This window comes from Oncorhynchus clarkii, chromosome 24, assembly GCF_045791955.1.
Source record: "Oncorhynchus clarkii lewisi isolate Uvic-CL-2024 chromosome 24, UVic_Ocla_1.0, whole genome shotgun sequence".
In the NCBI taxonomy this organism is placed as follows: domain Eukaryota; kingdom Metazoa; phylum Chordata; class Actinopteri; order Salmoniformes; family Salmonidae; genus Oncorhynchus; species Oncorhynchus clarkii.
Genome location: NC_092170.1, coordinates 29,065,097 through 29,084,178, shown reverse-complemented (window position 1 = coordinate 29,084,178; position 19,082 = coordinate 29,065,097). Strand labels below are relative to the sequence as shown.

The following is a 19,082-nucleotide window of genomic DNA, read 5'->3' as shown; positions in this document are numbered from 1 at the left end:
CCCATTAACAAAGATAAACTCTGGAGCTCTGTCAGAGTGACCATCGGGTTCTTGGTCCACTCCCTGACCAAGGCCCTTCTCCCCTGATTGCTCAGTTTGGCCGGGCAGCCAGCTCTAGGAAGAGTCTTGGTGGTTCCAAACTTCTTCCATTTAAGAATGATGGCGGCCACTGTGTTCTTGGGGACCTTCAATGCTGGAGAACATTGTTGGTACCCTTCCCCAGATCTGTGCCTCGACACAATCCTGTCTTGGAGCTCTATGGAGAATTCTTTCGACCTCATAGCTTGGTATTTTCTCTGACATGCACTGTCAACTGTGGTACCTTATATAGACAGGTCTAGACAGCCTTTCAAAATCATGTTCTATCAATTGAATGTACCACAGGTGGACTCCAATCAAGTTGTAGAAACATCTCAAGTATGATCAATGGAAACACGATGCACTTGAGCTCAATTTTGAGTCTCATAGCAAAGGGTCTGAATACTTAGTAGATAAGGTATTTCATTTATTTATTTGTTTTTATAAATTTGCAAACATTTCTAAAAACCTGTTTTCGCTTTGTAATTATGGTGTATTGTGTGTAGATGTATAAGGGGGGAAAAGTATTTCATCCATTTTAGAATGTGGCTGTGTCTGCCGACCCAGGAAAAAGGGATGGGGTCTGAATTCTTTCCGAATGCACTGTATATACTGTCATGGCGTTGCCCTCTTTGGGTACAGAAAGCCCATCCCCCTCTCCCTGCCTCCCCCTTTCCTCCTTCAACTAGGCTGCTATGGTCAGAGAGACGTCGTAAATTCCTGAGGATCTCTTCATGGACACAGTATAGAGAGAGTACATTTTCATAGAGAACAAAGGAATTTCTCCCACCTCACAGAACTCGAGGTCCGAACAAATGTCATGTTCTGGAGAACGTTTAGCAGATCGGTGAAGAATCCAGCTACGAACTGGTCCATTTATTACAACTTGGTGAAGCTCATGGGAGATGGTGTGGCCACATTACCATAACGCTGTTTATATAATAGCCTCAGATATGAGGTTTACATCTAATTGTTGTATAAGATGAATGAGTGAGTGAGTATGATACTGTTTGTAAAATTGTGTAATATGATTTTGGATTGTTTAATGAAGGAAAATACAATTCCCTTTTGATTTGAACTAAATCAGAGGACCGCCCCTGAGCCCAGTTAGGGTCAGACCTCCTGGGACAGCCCCTTTCCTGCAATTCTGAATAAAACCCAACTTTGAGAAATTATCACCAGACCATGTTTTTCTCCATTGGGAGAAGACAAAGGTTGTAGACCATTGCTGAATATTTTAACCATACTACGTGGTTAAACTCTTAGACTATCGATACCGACAGAATAAGAACAAGTCTTTGATATTAATTACTAGTCTGCAGCTAGGAATTCGGTATCATTGAACGCGAAGAACGACGACCGCCGAAACATCCATCCTATAACGAATGTCACTCTGAACTATCCCCTCTAACCATGACAGAGAGAGAGAGAGAGAGAGGGAGAGAGACGGACAATTCTACAAAAGAAACAAACTTTTCACCAGCGATCAAGACGACACACTGAGCGTAAAATATATATTGATTGCAATTGTTCCCGAATGAGTAAGCGTTCATGTGCAAAGGATTAGTATTTCAATTGTTATAATTATCACTCTGTAGTGACTTCTTAGTCGACCCCTTTTGTCTAACAATCCGCCATGCCGGTTTAGCCCACTAGGGCACATTCTCATTTCATGTAACCACATTTACCTTGTTTGTTTGTTTATGCATTTCTGTGAATTACTTAGTTAGTAATAAATAAATGATTTAAGACAATTGATGTATGGATGACTCATAGTGAAGACTGGGTTCGTGCAGATAACCAACAATTTACGACGTTTGGAATGAGACTAACGTGAGGTAAAGTAAATAATTCATTAATTCGAAGACTAATTGATCAGATAAAATATCTGAAACGTTATTTTAGGAAATTATAACTTTGTAATCTGAATATTTTTCCTTGGTGCCCTGACTTCCTAGTTAATTACAGTTACACGATTAATCAGTTGATCGTGTAATACGTACTGCCAAATTCTCTAAAACGACGTTGGAGGCAGCTAATGGTAGAGTAATTAACTTAACGTTTCTGTCAACAGCTCTGGTGGACATTCCTGCAGTCAGCATGCCCATTGTACACTCCCTCAAAACTTGAGACATCTGTGGCATTGTGTTGTGTGACAAAACTGCACATTTGGATGGATTTTCTTGGCAAAGGGATGTAAACAAATGTGTGATCATTTGAGAGAAATAAGCTTTTGTTGTTGTGGAACATTTCTGGGATCTTTTATTTCAGCTCATGAATTATGGAACCAACACTTTACATTTTTGTTCAGTATAGATTCAAACAAATGTTAAAACACTTAGTTTCCTCTCCCTTCCCTCTCTTTCCTCCTCTACCCCCTTTATATCCCCCTTCCCTCTCTTTCCTCGTCTACCCCCTTTATATCCCCCTTCCATCTCGTTCCTCGTCTACCCCCTTTATATCCCCCTTCCCTCTCGTTCCTCCTCTACCCCCTTTATATCCCCCTTCCCTCTCTTTCCTCCTCTACCCCCTTTATATCCCCCTTCCCTCTCTTTCCTCCTCTACCCCCTTTATATCCCCCTTCCCTCTCTTTCCTCCTCTACCCCCTTTATATCCCCCTTCCATCTCTTTCCTCCTCTACCCCCTTTATATCCCCCTTCCATCTTGTTCCTCCTCTACCCCCTTTATATCCCCCTTCCCTCTCGTTCCTCCTCTACCCCCTTTATATCCCCCTTCCCTCTCTTTCCTCCTCTACCCCCTTTATATCCCCCTTCCCTCTCTTTCCTCCTCTACCCCCTTTATATCCCCCTTCCCTCTCTTTCCTCCTCTATCCCCTTTATATCCCCCTTCCCTCTCTTTCCTCCTCTACCCCCTTTATATCTCCCTTCCCCCTCTTTCCTCCTCTACCCCCTTTATATCCACCTTCCCTCTCTTTCCTCCTCTACCCCCTTTATATCCCCCTTCCCTCTCTTTCCTCCTCTACCCCCTTTATATCCCCCTTCCATCTCTTTCCTCCTCTACCCCCTTTATATCCCCCTTCCCTCTCTTTCCTCCTCTACCCCCTTTATATCCCCCTTCCCTCTCTTTCCTCCTCTACCCCCTTTATATCCCCCTTCCCTCTCTTTCCTCCTCTACCCCCTTTATATCCCCCTTCCATCTCATTCCTCCTCTATCCCCTTTATATCCCCCTTCCCTCTCTTTCCTCCTCTACCCCCTTTATATCCCCCTTCCCTCTCGTTCCTCCTCTACCCCCTTTATATCCCCCTTCCATCTCTTTCCTCCTCTACCCCCTTTATATCCCCCTTCCCTCTCTTTCCTCCTCTACCCCCTTTATATCCCCCTTCCATCTCTTTCCTCCTCTACCCCCTTTATATCCCCCTTCCCTTTCTTTCCTCCTCTACCCCCTTTATATCCCCCTTCCCTCTCTTTCCTCCTCTACCCCCTTTATATCCCCCTTCCCTCTCTTTCCTCCTCTACCCCCTTTATATCCCCCTTCCATCTCTTTCCTCCTCTACCCCCTTTATATCCCCCTTCCCTCTCTTTTCTCCTCTACCCCCTTTATATCCCCCTTCCCTCTCTTTCCTCCTCTACCCCCTTTATATCCCCCTTCCATCTCTTTCCTCCTCTACCCCCTTTATATCCCCCTTCCCTCTCTTTCCTCCTCTACCCCCTTTATATCCCCCTTCCCTCTCATTCCTCCTCTACCCCCTTTATATCCCCCTTCCCTCTCTTTCCTCCTCTACCCCCTTTATATCCCCCTTCCCTCTCTTTCCTCCTCTACCCCCTTTATATCCCCCTTCCCTCTCTTTCCTCCTCTACCCCCTTTATATTCCCCTTCACTCTCTTTCCTCCTCTACCCCCTTTATATCCCCCTTCCCTCTCTTTCCTCCTCTACCCCCTTTATATCGCCCTTCCCTCTCTTTCCTCCTCTACCCCCTTTATATCCCCCTTCCATCTTTTCTTCCTCCCCCCTTCAAGCCTGAAGTTGATTCATCTCCCAGTAGAGAGAGAGGGAGGAGATAAAGAGAAGAGAGGCCTTATGATAGAGATAGAGAGGGTGTGAGAGAGAGAAAGAGAGGTAAAACTGCAGGGCTAGTTCACTTGATCTTTTTCAAATGATTTCCTTTTCTTTTTGTGACGACACTTTTCAACGGCTCTCCTGAGTCCAGTAGAGCTTAAGGACAGTGTTTAGGATCTGGTGGGACGCTTGACAATGCAATCACAGGAGAAGGAGAGGATGAGAGGAGAGAGGGGGGGGGGGCAGAGGGATAAAAGGAAACAGAGAGAGCCCCCTGAAGCGTTGTGTCTTTGCTGCTGTGTGTGAATGAGGCTGTGGTATCAGCAGCATAAAGCCTCTTCTGTGAGACTGAGACTCAGTGCACCACGTCCACTGGGACCCAGAGCTGTGTCTGAGTGTGTCTGAGCAACACAAGAGGCTTATGATCCCTGAAAAATAATGAACACACACTCGTGATGTACACTCAAAAACACTCAGTCAGACACATACTTATGTTGTACACACATATTTCGTCACACTCAGACACAAAATTGTTTCAGTGTGTGTTAAACTGTGGTCAAGTCTGATGTGCTCCCTTTCTCTTTCTCTCTCTCTGTTTTTCTGTCTCTCACTTCCCTCTCTCTCTCTCAGTTCCACTTCAACCCAGCCCAGTCGATCCTGGTGATGGAGGGAGAGGATCTGGAGAACATGAACGCTGCTCTGAGGAAGGTCTCCTACATCAACTCCCGCCAGTTTCCCACACCGGGCATCAGACGCCTGCACATCTCAGCCTCAGTACAGTACGCAAGGCTCCTTCTACCTTTACTACTGACCATAACATAATCTCTAGCTGTCTCTCTCCTGTCTCTCCTGTCCTTCATCCACCTCACATTATGACTGGATAAGGTCTTCTCTCTCCTGTCCTTCATCCACCTCACATTATGTCTGGATAAGGTCTTCTCTCTCCTGTCTCTCCTGTCCTTCATCCACCTCACATTATGACTGGATAAGGTCTTCTCTCTCCTGTCCTTCATCCACCTCACATTATGTCTGGATAAGGTCTTCTCTCTCTTGTCTCTCCTGTCCTTTATCCACCTCACATTATGTCTGGATAAGGTCTTCTCTCTCCTGTCCTTCATCCACCTCACATTATGACTGGATAAGGTCTTCTCTCTCCTGTCCTTCATCCACCTCACATTATGTCTGGATAAGGTCTTCTCTCTCCTGTCCTTCATCCACCTCACATTATGACTGGATAAGGTCTTCTCTCTCCTGTCTCTCCTGTCCTTCATCCACCTCACATTATGACTGGATAAGGTCTTTTCTCTCCTGTCTCTCCTGTCCTTCATCCACCTCACATTATGTCTGGATAAGGTCTTCTCTCTCCTGTCCTTCATCCACCTCACATTATGACTGGATAAGGTCTTCTCTCTCCTGTCCTTCATCCACCTCACATTATGTCTGGATAAGGTCTTCTCTCTCCTGTCTCTCCTGTCCTTCATCCACCTCACATTATGACTGGAAAAGGTCTTCTCTCTCCTGTCCTTCATCCACCTCACATTATGTCTGGATAAGGTCTTCTCTCTCCTGTCCTTCATCCACCTCACATTATGACTGGATAAGGTCTTCTCTCTCCTGTCCTTCATCCACCTCACATTATGACTGGATAAGGTCTTCTCTCTCCTGTCCTTCATCCACCTCACATTATGACTGGATAAGGTCTTCTCTCTCCTGTCCTTCATCCACCTCACATTATGACTGGATAAGGTCTTCTCTCTCCTGTCCTTCATCCACCTCACATTATGACTGGATAAGGTCTTCTCTCTCCTGTCCTTCATCCACCTCACATTATGACTGGATAAGGTCTTCTCTCTCCTGTCCTTCATCCACCTCACATTATGACTGGATAAGGTCTTCTCTCTCCTGTCCTTCATCCACCTCACATTATGTCTGGATAAGGTCTTCTCTCTCCTGTCCTTCATCCACCTCACATTATGTCTGGATAAGGTCTTCTCTCTCCTGTCCTTCAGACATCTCACATTATGACTGGATAATGTCTTCTCTCTCCTGTCCTTCATCCACCTCAAATTATGACTGGATAAGGTCTTCTCTCTCCTGTCCTTCATCCACCTCACATTATGTCTGGATAAGGTCTTCTCTCTCCTGTCCTTCATCCACCTCACATTATGACTGGATAAGGTCTTCTCTCTCCTGTCTCTCCTGTCCTTCATCCACCTCACATTATGTCTGGATAAGGTCTTCTCTCTCCTGTCCTTCATCCACCTCACATTATGACTGGATAAGGTCTTCTCTCTCCTGTCCTTCATCCACCTCACATTATTTCTGGATAAGGTCTTCTCTCTCCTGTCCTTCATCCACCTCACATTATGACTGGATAAGGTCTTCTCTCTCCTGTCCTTCATCCACCTCACATTATGTCTGGATAAGGTCTTTTCTCTCCTGTCTCTCCTGTCCTTCATCCACCTCACATTATGTCTGGATAAGGTCTTCTCTCTCCTGTCCTTCATCCACCTCACATTATGACTGGATAAGGTCTTCTCTCTCCTGTCCTTCATCCACCTCACATTATGTCTGGATAAGGTCTTCTCTCTCCTGTCTCTCCTGTCCTTCATCCACCTCACATTATGACTGGATAAGGTCTTCTCTCTCCTGTCCTTCATCCACCTCACATTATGTCTGGATAAGGTCTTCTCTCTCCTGTCCTTCATCCACCTCACATTATGACTGGATAAGGTCTTCTCTCTCCTGTCCTTCATCCACCTCACATTATGACTGGATAAGGTCTCCTCTCTCCTGTCCTTCATCCACCTCACATTATGACTGGATAAGGTCTTCTCTCTCCTGTCCTTCATCCACCTCACATTATGACTGGATAAGGTCTTCTCTCTCCTGTCCTTCATCCACCTCACATTATGACTGGATAAGGTCTTCTCTCTCCTGTCCTTCATCCACCTCACATTATGACTGGATAAGGTCTTCTCTCTCCTGTCCTTCATCCACCTCACATTATGTCTGGATAAGGTCTTCTCTCTCCTGTCCTTCATCCACCTCACATTATGTCTGGATAAGGTCTTCTCTCTCCTGTCCTTCAGACATCTCACATTATGACTGGATAATGTCTTCTCTCTCCTGTCCTTCATCCACCTCACATTATGACTGGATAAGGTCTTCTCTCTCCTGTCCTTCATCCACCTCACATTATGTCTGGATAAGGTCTTCTCTCTCCTGTCCTTCATCCACCTCACATTATGACTGGATAAGGTCTTTTCTCTCCTGTCTCTCCTGTCCTTCATCCACCTCACATTATGTCTGGATAAGGTCTTCTCTCTCCTGTCCTTCATCCACCTCACATTATGACTGGATAAGGTCTTCTCTCTCCTGTCCTTCATCCACCTCACATTATTTCTGGATAAGGTCTTCTCTCTCCTGTCCTTCATTCACCTCACATTATGACTGGATAAGGTCTTCTCTCTCCTGTCCTTCATCCACCTCACATTATGTCTGGATAAGGTCTTCTCCCTCCTGTCCTTCATCCACCTCACATTATGTCTGGATAAGGTCTTCTCTCTCCTGTCCTTCATCCACCTCACATTATGACTGGATAAGGTCTTCTCTCTCCTGTCCTTCATCCACCTCACATTATGTCTGGATAAGGTCTTCTCCCTCCTGTCCTTCATCCACCTCACATTATGTCTGGATAAGGTCTTCTCTCTCCTGTCCTTCATCCACCTCACATTATGTCTGGATAAGGTCTTCTCCCTCCTGTCCTTCATCCACCTCACATTATGACTGGATAAGGTCTTCTCTCTCCTGTCCTTCATCCACCTCACATTATGTCTGGATAAGGTCTTCTCTCTCCTGTCCTTCATCCACCTCACATTATGACTGGATAAGGTCTTCTCTCTCCTGTCCTTCATCCACCTCACATTATGTCTGGATAAGGTCTTCTCTCTCCTGTCTCTCCTGTCCTTCATCTACCTCACATCATGACTGGATAAGGTCTTCTGTCTCTCCTGTCCTTCATCCACCTCACATTATGACTGGATAAGGTCTTCTCTCTCCTGTCCTTCATCCACCTCACATTATGACTGGATAAGGTCTTCTCTCTCCTGTCTCTCCTGTCCTTCATCCACCTCACATTATGTCTGGATAAGGTCTTCTCTCTCCTGTCTCTCCTGTCCTTCATCCACCTCACATTATGTCTGGATAAGGTCTTCTCTCTCCTGTCCTACATCCACCTCACATTATGTCTGGATAAGGTCTTCTCTCTCCTGTCCTTCATCCACCTCACATTATGTCTGGATAAGGTCTTCTCTCTCCTGTCCTTCATCCACCTCACATTATGTCTGGATAAGGTCTTCTCTCTCCTGTCCTTCATCCACCTCACATTATGTCTGGATAAGGTCTTCTCTCTCCTGTCTCTCCTGTCCTTCATCCACCTCACATTATGACTGGATAAGGTCTTCTCTCTCCTGTCCTTCATCCACCTCACATTATGTCTGGATAAGGTCTTCTCTCTCCTGTCCTTCATCCACCTCACATTATGTCTGGATAAGGTCTTCTCTCTCCTGTCTCTCCTGTCCTTCATCCACCTCACATTATGTCTGGATATGGTATTCTCCCTCCTGTCCTTCATCCACCTCACATTATGTCTGGATAAGGTCTTCTCTCTCCTGTCCTTCATCCACCTCACATTATGACTGGATAAGGTCTTCTCTCTCCTGTCCTTCATCCACCTCACATTATGTCTGGATAAGGTCTTCTCCCTCCTGTCCTTCATCCACCTCACATTATGTCTGGATAAGGTCTTCTCTCTCCTGTCCTTCATCCACCTGACATTATGTCTGGATAAGGTCTTCTCCCTCCTGTCCTTCATCCACCTCACATTATGACTGGATAAGGTCTTCTCTCTCCTGTCCTTCATCCACCTCACATTATGTCTGGATAAGGTCTTCTCTCTCCTGTCCTTCATCCACCTCACATTATGACTGGATAAGGTCTTCTCTCTCCTGTCCTTCATCCACCTCACATTATGTCTGGATAAGGTCTTCTCTCTCCTGTCTCTCCTGTCCTTCATCCACCTCACATCATGACTGGATAAGGTCTTCTCTCTCCTGTCCTTCATCCACCTCACATTATGACTGGATAAGGTCTTCTCTCTCCTGTCTCTCCTGTCCTTCATCCACCTCACATTATGACTGGATAAGGTCTTCTCTCTCCTGTCTCTCCTGTCCTTCATCCACCTCACATTATGTCTGGATAAGGTCTTCTCTCTCCTGTCTCTCCTGTCCTTCATCCACCTCACATTATGTCTGGATAAGGTCTTCTCTCTCCTGTCCTTCATCCACCTCACATTATGTCTGGATAAGGTCTTCTCTCTCCTGTCCTTCATCCACCTAACATTATGTCTGGATAAGGTCTTCTCTCTCCTGTCCTTCATCCACCTCACATTATGACTGGATAAGGTCTTCCATCTCCTGTCCTTCATCCACCTCACATTATGTCTGGATAAGGTCTTCTCTCTCCTGTCTCTCCTGTCCTTCAGCCATCTCACATTATGTCTGGATAAGGTCTTCTCTCTCCTGTCCTTCATCCACCTCACATTATGTCTGGATAAGGTCTTCTCTCTCCTGTCCTTCATCCACCTCACATTATGTCTGGATAAGGTCTTCTCTCTCCTGTCCTTCATCCACCTCACATTATGTCTGGATAAGGTCTTCTCTCTCCTGTCCTTCATCCACCTCACATTATGTCTGGATAAGGTCTTCTCTCTCCTGTCTCTCCTGTCCTTCAGCCATCTCACATTATGTCTGGATAAGGTCTTCTCTCTCCTGTCCTTCATCCACCTCACATTATGTCTGGATAAGGTCTTCTCTCTCCTGTCCTTCATCCACCTCACATTATGTCTGGATAAGGTCTTCTCTCTCCTGTCCTTCATCCACCTCACATTATGTCTGGATAAGGTCTTCTCTCTCCTGTCTCTCCTGTCCTTCATCCACCTCACATTATGACTGGATAAGGTCTTCTCTCTCCTGTCCTTCATCCACCTCACATTATGACTGGATAAGGTCTTCTCTCTCCTGTCTCTCCTGTCCTTCATCCACCTCACATTATGACTGGATAAGGTCTTCTCTCTCCTGTCCTTCATCCACCTCACATTATGTCTGGATAAGGTCTTCTCTCTCCTGTCCTTCATCCACCTCACATTATGTCTGGATAAGGTCTTCTCTCTCCTGTCCTTCATCCACCTCACATTATGTCTGGATAAGGTCTTCTCTCTCCTGTCTCTCCTGTCCTTCATCCACCTCACATTATGACTGGATAAGGTCTTCTCTCTCCTGTCCTTCATCCACCTCACATTATGACTGGATAAGGTCTTCTCTCTCCTGTCTCTCCTGTCCTTCATCCACCTCACATTATGACTGGATAAGGTCTTCTCTCTCCTGTCCTTCATCCACCTCACATTATGTCTGGATAAGGTCTTCTCTCTCCTGTCCTTCATCCACCTCACATTATGTCTGGATAAGGTCTTCTCTCTCCTGTCCTTCATCCACCTCACATTCTGTCTGGATAAGGTCTTCTCTCTCCTGTCTCTCCTGTCCTTCATCCACCTCACATTATGACTGGATAAGGTCTTCTCTCTCCTGTCCTTCATCCACCTCACATTATGTCTGGATAAGGTCTTCTCTCTCCTGTTCTTCATCCACCTCACATTATGTCTGGATAAGGTCTTCTCTCTCCTGTCCTTCATCCACCTAACATTATGTCTGGATAAGGTCTTCTCTCTCCTGTCCTTCATCCACCTCACATTATGACTGGATAAGGTCTTCTCTCTCCTGTCCTTCATCCACCTCACATTATGTCTGGTTAAGGTCTTCTCTCTCCTGTCTCTCCTGTCCTTCAGCCATCTCACATTATGTCTGGATAAGGTCTTCTCTCTCCTGTCCTTCATCCACCTCACATTATGACTGGATAAGGTCTTCTCTCTCCTGTCCTTCATCCACCTCACATTATGTCTTGATAAGGTCTTCTCCCTCCTGTCCTTCATCCACCTCACATTATGACTGGATAAGGTCTTCTCTCTCCTGTCCTTCATCCACCTCACATTATGACTGGATAAGGTCTTCTCTCTCCTGTCCTTCATCCACCTCACATTATGACTGGATAAGGTCTTCTCTCTCCTGTCCTTCATCCACCTCACATTATGTCTGGATAAGGTCTTCTCTCTCCTGTCCTTCATCCACCTCACATTATGACTGGATAAGGTCTTCTCTCTCCTGTCCTTCATCCACCTCACATTATGTCTGGATAAGGTCTTCTCCCTCCTGTCCTTCATCCACCTCACATTATGACTGGATAAGGTCTTCTCTCTCCTGTCCTTCATCCACCTCACATTATGACTGGATAAGGTCTTCTCTCTCCTGTCCTTCATCCACCTCACATTATGTCTGGATAAGGTCTTCTCTCTCCTGTCCTTCATCCACCTCACATTATGTCTGGATAAGGTCTTCTCTCTCCTGTCCTTCATCCACCTCACATTATGTCTGGATAAGGTCTTCTCTCTCCTGTCTCTCCTGTCCTTCATCCACCTCACATTATGTCTGGATAAGGTCTTCTCTCTCCTGTCTCTCCTGTCCTTCATCCACCTCACATTATGACTGGATAAGGTCTTCTCTCTCCTGTCCTTCATCCACCTCACATTATGTCTGGATAAGGTCTTCTCTCTCCTGTCCTTCATCCACCTCACATTATGACTATCTGTCTTTTTTCCACCTCAGTCCAGTTTAACCTACTGTAGTTACAGTTGAAGTCAGAAGTTTACATACACCTTAGCCAAATACATTTACACTCAGTATCACAATTCCTGACATTTAATCCAATAAAAAATTCCCTGTTTTAGGTCAGTTAGGATCACCAATATATTTTAAGAATGTGAAATGTCAGAATAATAGTAGAGACAACCCACAATCCCAGTGGGTCAGAAGTTTACATACATTCAATTAGTATTTGGTAGCATTGCCTTTAAATTGTTTAACTTGTGGCAAACATTTCGGGTAGCTTTCCACAAGCTTCCCACAATAAGTTGGGTGAATTTAGGCCCAATCCTCCTGACAGAGCTGGTGTAACTGAGTTAGGTTTGTAGGCCTCCTTGCTCACACATGCTTTATCAGTTGTGCCCACAAATGTTCTATGGGATTGAGGTCAGGGCTTGTGATGGCCACTCCAATACCTTAACTGTTGTTCATAATCCATTTTGCCACAAATTTGGAAGTATGCTTGGGGTCATTGTCCATTTGGAAGACCCATTTGCGACCAAGCTTTAACTTAACTTAACTGATGTCTTGAGATGTTGCTTCAATATATCCATATAATTTTACTTCCTCATGATGCCATCTATTTTGTGAAGTGCACCAGCCCCCTCTGCAGCAAAGCACCCCCAAAATATTATGCTGCCACGCCCGTGCTTCACAGTTGGGATGGTGTTCTTTGGCTTGCAAGCCTCCCCCTTTATCCTCCAAACATAATGATGGCCTTTACGGCCAAACAGTTCTATTTGTGTTTCATCAGACCAGAGGACATTTCTCCAAAAAGTACGATCTTTGTCCAAAGGTGCAGTTGCAAATCGTAGTTTGGCTTTTTTATGGCGGTTTTGAAGTGGTGGCTTCTTCCTTGCTTTCAGGTCATGTCGATATAGGACTCGTTTTACTGTGGATATATACTTTTGTACCTATTTCCTCCAGCATCTTCACAAGGTCCTTTGTTGCTGTTCTGGGATTGATTTTCACTTTTCGCACCAAAATACGTTCATCTCTAGGAGACAGAATGCGTCTCCTTCCTGAGTGGTATGACGGTTGCGTGGTCCCATGGTGTTTATACTTGCATGCTATTGTTTGTACATATGAATGTGGCACCTTCAGGCGTTTGGAAATTGCCCCCAAGGATGAACTTGTGGAGGTCGACACATTTTTTCTGAGGTCTTGGCTGATTTCTTTTGATTTTCCCATTATGTCAAGCAAAGAGGCACTGAGTTTGAAGGTAGGCCTTGAAATACATCCACAGGTACACCTCCAATTGACTCAAATTATGATAATTAGACTACCAGAAGCTTCTTCCCACCATTTTCTGGAAGTTTCCAAGCTGTTTTAAAGGCACAGTCAACTTAGTGTATATAAACTTCTGACCCACTTCTAAGTGAACTAATCTGTCTGTAAACAATTATTGTACAAATTATTTGTTTCATGCACAAAGTAGATGTCCTATTCAAATTGCCAGAATTATAGTTTGTTAACAAGAAATTTGTGGAGTGGTTGAAAAATGAGTTATAATGACTCCAAGCTTAGTGTATGTAAACTTCCGACTTTAACTGTATATCTGTCTGCATTTAGTATTCTCTCTCTCTTCCCTCCTTCTCCATCTCTCTCTCTGTCCTCCCTCTCCATCTCTCTCTCTTCCCTCCCTGTCCATCTCTCTCTGTCCTTCTTCTCCATCTCTCTCTCTGTCCTCCCTCTCCATCTCTCTCTCTTCCCTCCCTCTCCATCTCTCTCTGTCCTCCTTCTCCATCTCTCTTTGTCCTCCCTCTCCATCTCTCTCTCTGTCCTCCCTCTCCATCTCTCTCTCTTCCCTCCCTCTCCATCTCTCTCTGTCCTCCTTCTCCATCTCTTTCTGTCCTCCCTCTCCATCTCTCTCTCTTCCCTCCCTCTCCATCTCTCTTTGTCCTCCTTCTCCATCTCTCTCTCTGTTCTCCCTCTCCATCTCTCTCTCGTCCCTCCCTCTCCATCTGTCTCTGTCCTCCTTCTCCATCTCTCTCTCTGTCCTCCCTCTCCATCTCTATCTCTTCCCTCCCTCTCCAACTCTCTCTGTCCTCCATCTCTCTCTGTCCTCCTTCTCCATCTCTCTCTGTCCTCCCTCTCCATCTCTCTCTCTCTGTCCTCCCTCTCCATCTCTCTCTCGTCCCTCCCTCTCCATCTCTCTCTGCCCTCCTTCTCCATCTCTCTTTGTCCTACCTCTCCATCTCTCTCTCTGTCCTCCCTCTCCATATCTCTCTCTTCCCTCCCTCTCCATCTCTCTCTGTCCTCCTTCTCCATCTCTTTCTGTCCTCCCTCTCCATCTCTCTCTCTTCCCTCCCTCTCCATCTCTCTTTGTCCTCCTTCTCCATCTCTCTCTCTGTTCTCCCTCTCCATCTCTCTCTCGTCCCTCCCTCTCCATCTGTCTCTGTCCTCCTTCTCCATCTCTCTCTCTGTCCTCCCTCTCCATCTCTATCTCTTCCCTCCCTCTCCAACTCTCTCTGTCCTCCATCTCTCTCTGTCCTCCTTCTCCATCTCTCTCTGTCCTCCCTCTCCATCTCTCTCTCTCTTCCCTCCCTCTCCATCTCTCTCTGTCCTCCTTCTCCCTCTCACTCTGTCCTCCCTCTCCATCTCTCTGTGTCCTCCTTCTCCATCTCTCTCTCTGTCCTCCCTCTCCATCTCTCTCTGTCCTCCCTCTCCATCTCTCTCTGTCCTCCCTCTCCATCTCTCTCTGTCCTCCTTCTCCATCTCTCTCTGTCCTCCCTCTCCATCTCTCTCTCTTCCCTCCCTCTCCATCTCTCTCTGTCCTCCTTCTCCATATCTTTCTGTCCTTCCTCCCCATCTCTCTCTCTTCCCTCCCTCTCCAACTCTCTCTGTCCTCCATCTCTCTCTGTCCTCCTTCTCCATCTCTCTCTGTCCTCCCTCTCCATCTCTCTCTCTTCCCTCCCTCTCCATCTCTCTCTGTCCTCCTTCTCCATCTCACTCTGTCCTCCCTCTCCATCTCTCTATGTCCTCCTTCTCCATCTCTCTCTCTGTCCTCCCTCTCCATCTCTCTCTGTCCTCCTTCTCCATCTCTCTCTCTGTCCTCCCTCTCCATCTCTCTCTGTCCTCCTTCTCCATCTCTCTCTCTTCCCTCCCTCTCCATCTCTCTCTGTCCTCCTTCTCAATCTCTCTCTCTGTCCTCCCTCTCCATCTCTCTCTCTGTCCTCCCTCTCCATCTCTCTCTGTCCTCCCTCTCCATCTCTCTCTCTTCCCTCCCTCTCCATCTCTCTCTGTCCACCTTCTCCATCTCTCTCTTTCCTCCCTCTTCATCTCTCTCTCTTCCCTCCCTCTCCATCTCTCTCTGTCCTCCTTCTCCATCTCTCTCTCTGTCCTCCCTCTCCATCCCGCTCTGTCCTCCTTCTCCATCTCTCTCTCTGTCCTCCCTCTTCTACTCTCTCTCTGTCCTCCCTCTCCATCTCTCTCTCTGTCCTCCCTCTCCATCTCTCTCTCTGTCCTCCCTCTCCATCTCTCTCTCTGTCCACCCTCTCCATTTCTCTCTGTCCTCCCTTTCCATCTCTCTCTCTGTCCTCCTTATCCATCTCTCTCTCTGTCCTCCCTCTCCATCTCTCTCTCTGTCCCCCTCTCCATCTCTCTCTCTGTCCTCCCTCTCCATCTCACTCTGTCCTCCGTCTCCATCTCTCTCTGTCCTCCCTCTCTGTCTCTCTTTGTCCTTTGTCTCCGTCTCTCTTTGTCCTCCGTCTCCATCTCTCTTTCTGTCCTCCCTCTACATCTCTATGTTTGTCCTCCCTCTCCATCTCTCTCTGTCCTCCCTCTCCATCTCTCTCTGTCCTCCATCTCCATCTCTTTCTTTGTCCTCCCTCTCCATCTCTCTCTGTCCTCTGTCTCTGTCTCTCTCTCTGTCCTCCCTCTCCGTCTTTCTCTGTCCTCCATCTCTATCGCTCTGTCCTCCTTCTCCTTCTCTCTCTCTGTCCATTTCTCTCTGTCCTCCCTCTCCATCTCTCTCTCTCCTCCGTCTCTGTCTCCATCTCTTTCTTTGTCCTCACTCTCCATCTCTCTCTGTCCTCTCTCTCCATCTCTCTCTCTGTCCTCCCTCTCCGTCTCTCTCTGTCCTCCATCTCCATCTCTCTCTTTCTGTCCTCCCTCTCCATCTCTCTCTCTCCTCTGTCTCCGTCTTTCTCTCTGTCCTCCCTCTCCATCTTTCTCTGTCCTCCATCTCTATCTCTATGTCCTCCATCTCCATCTCTCTCTCTCTGTCCTCCGTCTGCATCTCTCTCTTTCTGTCCTCTGTCTCCATCTCTCTCTTTCTGTCCTCCGTCTCCATCTCTCTCTCTCTGTCCTCCGTCTCCATCTCTCTTTTTCTGTCCTCCGTCTCTGTCTCTCTCTTTCTGTCCTCCATCTCCGTCTCTCTCTTTCTGTCCTCCGTCTCCATCTCTCTCTTTCTGTCCTCCGTCTCCATCTCTCTCTCTCTGTCCTCCATCTCATCTCTCTTTTTCTGTCCTCCATCTCCATCTCTCTCTTTCTGTGCTCCATCTCCATCTCTCTCTTTCTGTCCTCCCTCTCCATCTCTCTCTTTCTGTCCTCCATCTCTCTCTTAATGGGATATTTCTCCTTTTTTCACTCTTTTTTCTCCTGAGTTTTCTCCTCACTCTTTTTGTCTTCTCACTCCATTCTCCCCGTCTTCCTCTCATCTTCCTGTGATCTGTGAGTGTAAACTAGTCTCAACACCTTCTCACTGTCAACACACAACAACAGCACAACTCATTAGAGTACATCTCACACTCACTCATGTAGCTAGTTAGCTACCCCCTCTCCTCCTCTTCCTCTTTCTCTCCCCTCTTCACTTCTTTTGTTCTTTAATCCACCACTCTCTCTGTTCCACATCGCCTCCTGGGGCAAGTTTTTACATTTTCATGTTATTTATTAATAATTCTGTCTGGGTTTTGCCAGAGGACAGCGAGAGAGAGAGACAGAGCGTGGCTGGATGGTATTGTATAACAGCCATCCCTGGCGGGTTGTGGTGAATATTCATTGCCGGTTTAAATATGTGCAGCCCCCCACAGCTCAGCCCTGGAGGGGTGTACTCCGCCCCCCTATTGGGTTCGACGCAGGGCTGCGGGCCCATCCCTTCAGCTAGCCTAGCAAGGAAGGGGGGGCAGGAAGAGGAGGGGTCGACTGGGCTGCAGGCACACCAATTAGAAATGAATACATTATGCTAACTATGCTTAAGCTTGTGTATTTCTCGATGTTGTTTAATAAAGTTTTCTGGTTGTGTGTAGGCGGGTGGCTGGGGCTGTGGTGTGCAGGCTATCCAGTGGTCTGCACTGCCTGTGAACCTTGTTACGATCCAGCTGTGGCTCACTCCTCACCACAACAATACCCTGCCGCTCCACTGTCTCTGTCTCCTCTCCACAACAATACCCTGCCGCTCCACTGTCTCTGTCTCCTCTCCACAACAATACCCTGCCGCTCCACTGTCTCTGCCTCCACAACAATACCCTGCCGCTCCACTGTCTCTGTCTCCTCTCCACAACAATACCCTGCCACTCCACTGTCTCTGTCTCCTCTCCACAACAATACCCTGCCGTTCCACTGTCTCTGCCTCCTCTCCACAACAATACCCTGCCGTTCCACTGTCTCTGCCTCCTCTCCACAACAATACCCTGCCGTTCCACTGTCTCTGCCTCCTCTCCACAACAATACCCTGCCGCTCCACTGTCTCTGCCTCCTCTCCACAACAATACCCTGCCGCTCCACTGTCTCTGTCTCCTCTCCACAACAATACCCTGCCGCTCCACTGTCTCTGCCTCCTCTCCACAACAATACCCTGCCGCTCCACTGTCTCTGTCTCCTCTCCACAACAATACCCTGCCGCTCACCTGTCTCTGTCTCCTCTCCACAACAATACCCTGCCGCTCCACTGTCTCTGTCTCCTCTCCACAACAATACCCTGCCGTTCCACTGTCTCTGTCTCCTCTCCACAACAATACCCTGCCGCTCCACTGTCTCTGTCTCCTCTCCACAACAATACCCTGCCGTTCCACTGTCTCTGTCTCCTCTCCACAACAATACCCTGCCGTTCCACTGTCTCTGCCTCCTCTCCACAACAATACCCTGCCACTCCACTGTCTCTGCCTCCTCACCACAACAATACCCTGCCGCTCCACTGTCTCTGTCTCCTCTCCACAACAATACCCTGCCGTTCCACTGTCTCTGTCTCCTCTCCACAACAATACCCTGCCGCTCCACTGTCTCTGTCTCCTCTCCACAACAATACCCTGCCGCTCCACTGTCTCTGTCTCCTCTCCACAACAATACCCTGCCGCTCCACTGTCTCTGCCTCCTCTCCACAACAATACCCTGCCGCTCCACTGTCTCTGTCTCCTCTCCACAACAATACCCTGCCGCTCCACTGTCTCTGTCTCCTCTCCACAACAATACCCTGCCGCTCCACTGTCTCTGTCTCCTCTCCACAACAATACCCTGCCGCTCCACTGTCTCTGCCTCCTCTCCACAACAATACCCTGCCGCTCCACTGTCTCTGTCTCCTCTCCACAACAATACCCTGCCGCTCCACTGTCTCTGCCTCCTCTCCACAACAATACCCTGCCGCTCCACTGTCTCTGTCTCCTCTCCACAACAATACCCTGCCGTTCCACTGTCTCTGTCTCCTCTCCACAACAATACCCTGCCGCTCCACTGTCTCTGTCTCCTCTCCACAACAATACCCTGCCGCTCCACTGTCTCTGCCTCCTCTCCACAACAATACCCTGCCGCTCCACTGTCTCTGTCTCCTCTCCACAACAATACCCTGCCGTTCCACTGTCTCTGTCTCCTCTCCACAACAATACCCTGCCGCTCCACTGTCTCTGCCTCCTCTCCACAACAATACCCTGCCGTTCCACTGTCTCTGTCTCCTCTCCACAACAATACCCTGCCGCTCCACTGTCTCTGCCTCCTCTCCACAACAATACCCTGCCGCTCCACTGTCTCTGCCTCCTCTCCACAACAATACCCTGCCGTTCCACTGTCTCTGTCTCCTCTCCACAACAATACCCTGCCGCTCCACTGTCTCTGTCTCCTCTCCACAACAATACCCTGCCGCTCCACTGTCTCTGTCTCCTCTCCACAACAATACCCTGCCGTTCCACTGTCTCTGTCTCCTCTCCACAACAATACCCTGCCGCTCCACTGTCTCTGTC

At 47.5% G+C, this 19,082-nt stretch overlaps 1 protein-coding gene across 2 annotated transcripts in view; it reads left to right on the top strand.

The window, feature by feature from the left end:
• Positions 1-19,082, top strand: part of LOC139383038 (calsyntenin-2-like) — a 480,760-nt gene that overhangs the window by 439,595 nt on the left and 22,083 nt on the right. For both annotated transcript variants that reach the window (XM_071127332.1, XM_071127334.1), the window contains one exon: positions 4,727-4,875. In XM_071127332.1, the coding sequence (XP_070983433.1) occupies positions 4,727-4,875 (149 nt within the window). The remainder of the gene's footprint in view (positions 1-4,726; positions 4,876-19,082) is intronic.